At 43.9% G+C, this 3976-nt stretch overlaps 1 protein-coding gene across 1 annotated transcript in view; it reads right to left on the reverse strand.

Annotated features, from left to right (window-relative positions):
• The window catches only part of fat4 (FAT atypical cadherin 4), a 112893-nt gene that overhangs the window by 3357 nt on the left and 105560 nt on the right, over window positions 1–3976 (reverse strand). Inside the window, exon 16 of the mRNA XM_032528589.1 lies at window positions 1158–1419. Within this exon, the coding sequence (XP_032384480.1) occupies window positions 1158–1419 (262 nt within the window). The remainder of the gene's footprint in view (window positions 1–1157; window positions 1420–3976) is intronic.

The raw sequence follows: 3976 nt of genomic DNA on the forward strand, positions 1-3976 counted from the left end.
GGTTTGTACTGGATTTGTAAAGGCAACAAGAGCATGAGTTCTCTGTCACAGATAACTACAGTATGTGCATATGCACACATGTAGAAGATGTTTCCATAACATATGAAAAACACTGCTGGTTTTTTTTGGTCAAACGCCAGTTTTTGAAAGCTTCAGCATTTGTATATACACATGTACTGTACTTTCACAGAGTGTACATCTATCAAGGGTTTGACTGTCATAGTTAGTTCTGGAGAGAGCAATGTCCAAACTGAGATTTTTTTGAATATGGCACATTTCTTGTCAAACCCACAAAAATACAGTGTTTTGCTGTGAAATAGTTTCCTGAAAAGGGTAAAAGAAAAAAGCCTCTGAGACAACGTTTAGATTATCACCAGAAACTCAAACTGTACTTCAGAAATTCTTTATGGTAGGCTAAAAGCCAGCAGCTCCTTTAAAGGAACACGACCACCACATGCATCAGATACGCTGAATTCACACTGAATTGGAAAATGACATCATGTCCATTATGTGCACAAAATTTATGATTTCCTTGGCCACTGCACCAATCTCTCTGATCAACTCTTTGTGTACGAAGCTGTTGGGGGTTGAATGGCTTGCTCAAAGGCACCTCAGTTGCTATAATGACAAGGGAATCTGCAGATTGTTTTGTTTTCCAGTTAATCCAAAATGACAATCTGGGGAATTTAGTGGACTTTTTTAACATTAATTTTTTTTTTTTTTGGGATTATTTATGGGCATTTTTTGGCCTTTGGTTTGTGACAGAACAGAGGACGACATAAAAGGGGAGAGAGAAGGGGAATGACATGCAGCAAAGTGCCGTAGGTTGGAGTCGAACCCGGGCCCGCTGCGTTGAGGAGTAAACTTCTACATGTGGTTGCCAGTTCCACCCATAGAGCCACCCGGGCGGCCTAAAAACATTTTGAAATCCGCGTAAAATCTGTGGAAAATCCGAACAATTATCTATGAAAAATGTTGCTGACTTTTCTGTCCACATATCCCGTGTGCCTCTGGTAAAGAGGGATCACACTGACAATCAAAAGCCAGAAAATAAGGTTTTTCGCACTCCATTATAGAAAGAAATGACCTGATCTGATGACCTGCTATCCTAATCCTCCCCAACCCAAACACATGATGAATACACTGTTGAGGCCCACCTGCTGCAGTTTTCTGCTGAGCAGGTCCAGGTGGGATCCCGCCCAGGGAAAAGATTAAAACGCCGAGTCCTCCAAAGTCCTGGGTGGCGTGCTGGATGACCCTGGGGTGGCTGCCGTCTACCTGGAGCACCGTGGCGGAGACGTTCTTGATCAGCTGGAGCGTGTGCCACTGGCCGTCTGACAGCACCGCCTCTCCCACCGTCCGCTCCACCTTCCCCCCGACGCCCGCATCTGAGACGTAGTGGATGTTGCCATTCCTCAGCTGAGAGAAGAGAGTAAAGCATAGCGATATGTCTGGATGTTGATTTCCACATTAGACAACATTTCATAAATTAGAGATGAATAGACAGGCTGGATGAATGCATGATCTGCATACTCTTCTAATTCTTAATTTCTAGCGTAAGAGACATCCTGTTCCCTGATGAGAACTGCATAAACTAGGGTTTAGAAATGTTTCAGATTAATGCCATGACTTATGTCAGCATCAATCATGAGCGATGAGAGGAAGTCTTCTCTCAGTCTCCACAAAACTACCACCACACTGCTTTCCGAATCTGATGTTGAGGTCAGAGATCGAAAACAGAAATCGTAAATCTTCCTCCCGGCGGGGACATGCTGTAGTTAATCATGTTCTCACGACTTGTGTTTAGCTAATGATATTCAGCCAGATGATGACCAGAAGCTTGCTTGCATCAAATTCTGAGAAAACATGCTCATTCAAACGCCCACTGGTGGACCCCTCTTTCCAGAAAAAAAAGAGAGGACACAGAGGGTCTTTAAAAGAAATGAATCAAGCTCACTTTGGCATGGACGACAAATTTGCGGCTCACACTGCGCATGGTAATCTCATTGCGTACTCCCCACTTTCAATGGAAAAGTAATCCCGTTCTCCTCTCTTTTCAAAGAACCCCGAAAATCAGCAATGATAAGTAGCTTCCGGAAGAATTGATTTAAAATGGGAAAAGGGGAAAGCTCCCCAAGCCAAAGAAAACTAAGTGCTCCAAGTCTGGAAGACCAATCATGAAGTTTATCTATTAAACATCTTTAAACAAGTTTTTTTTTTTTTTTTATATCTCAGTATATATAGTTCAGACTCTCAACATATGTACATACATACAGTATGTATTCCCATGCTGCTCTTCTTTTTTTTAGGTGTCATGGTGCTTGTAATACTTCTCCGGACTGTTCAGGAAGCTGCGATGGGGATTCAATGTGCACCAGAAGCTGCTCCGAGCCGGAAAACCAAATCATAAGAGACAAAGTCTGATACTAAAGTGGGAAGGGGTCGGCGGTGGTGAGGGTGGAGGGTGTCTAAAAGGAAAATTGAAGAGGATGAATGAGGGCTCGGGCCTCTTTGGGCAGCTGCCCAGGATCAGTCAGAGGGAGGGGGTGCTGAACAGAATGAGAGGAAAAGAAAAGGAATTAGACTAAAGGGAGGTGGCTGAGAAAGACCCATAGAGTTTGCCTTTAGTTGGAGAGAGTGTGTGGGGTGATGACTAGTGTTGTAAGGGGTGAATCACAGTAAGGAGAGCAGAGAACATGTACAGACACCTATGTGTGTACACCATCCTGTTTTTAGCTTATGTACAAACATTCAGGCCACCTTCCAGTATCAGCTTACTGTATGTTTGCACACACACAAACTAATACACGCTCATGACCGCAAATGCTTTTGGTGATGCAAAAAAATCATCTGGCAGCCATATTTTAGAACTTCAGCTCTGTACGACGATGAGCCAAAGCTGATTTGGGTTTTGGCACTGACTAGAAACTAATCATGATCATGATCTAATTATGATTTGCAAGTTCCCTAATGAGCCTTCTAAGTCTGCAAGCATGGCTCGTGCTTATCTGATGCTTATATTAACAGCGGCTGCTCTGCAACGTTAGCTGGCTAATCAGCAAAGTCACAATGCCAAACTAAGCTGAATCTTCTCCTACAACTTGTATTGCTTTTCATTTGGGGGAAATTACATTTGTGTACAAATGTGTACAAGGGGATATTTCCTATGCCACAGTATCCAAAATTGGAACACAAATGTTCCTTAACAGAAAGTTCACGGCACATTATTTTGCATTGAGCTGAATCTTCATGGGCCCGGGATGAATGTGGTTTAAAGATAGTCAGGCTCCGTCCTCCTGCGTACTTCGGCTCAATTTTCATTTTCCTTCAGTACTCTGGTTTGGGTTTTGCGGTATATTCACGGGTTTTCTCCAAACAAATTGTTCAGCAAACAGAGGGAGTGGCTGAGAACGATGACTTTAGAGGTCCGGAAACCTTTGACGAGTTCCATAATGGAGGCGGAGAAAGATTCGGTCCATTGTGGCAATATCCAGAAGTTAAAGCCCGAGCAAGGACATTCTTTGCTGAGTTTTGTTGGTGGCCGTGATGTTGTGGCCCTCCTCTCCACGGGGTTTGGGAAAAGTTTGATTTTTCAGCTCGCTCCATTAGTGGTGAAGGAGTTAGCTAAGGCTAACGCTAACGGTGCTAAGCTGATAGTTGTTGTCGACCAGACAGTACGTAGGAGGGCGGAGCCAAGCTGCCAGAGTTGCTCTGGGCAGATCCAATAGTTTGAAACAGAGTACATGCAAGATACTTCAAGAAAGTTAACATTTGTCTATGGAGAGTGGCCTGACTCTCTGTATAAAGGAAATGTACGAGAGTCTGGTAGGACCAGGCTAGTTTAAAGGTCCCATGGCGTGAAAATGTCACTTTATGAGGTTTTTTAACATTAATCTGAGTTGCCCCCAGCCTGCCTATGGTCCCCTAGTGGAAATGGCGCTAGGTGTAAACCGAGCCCTGGGTATCCTGCTCTGCC

The sequence above is a fragment of the Etheostoma spectabile genome, chromosome 10 (genome assembly GCF_008692095.1).
Source record: "Etheostoma spectabile isolate EspeVRDwgs_2016 chromosome 10, UIUC_Espe_1.0, whole genome shotgun sequence".
Taxonomy (NCBI): domain Eukaryota; kingdom Metazoa; phylum Chordata; class Actinopteri; order Perciformes; family Percidae; genus Etheostoma; species Etheostoma spectabile.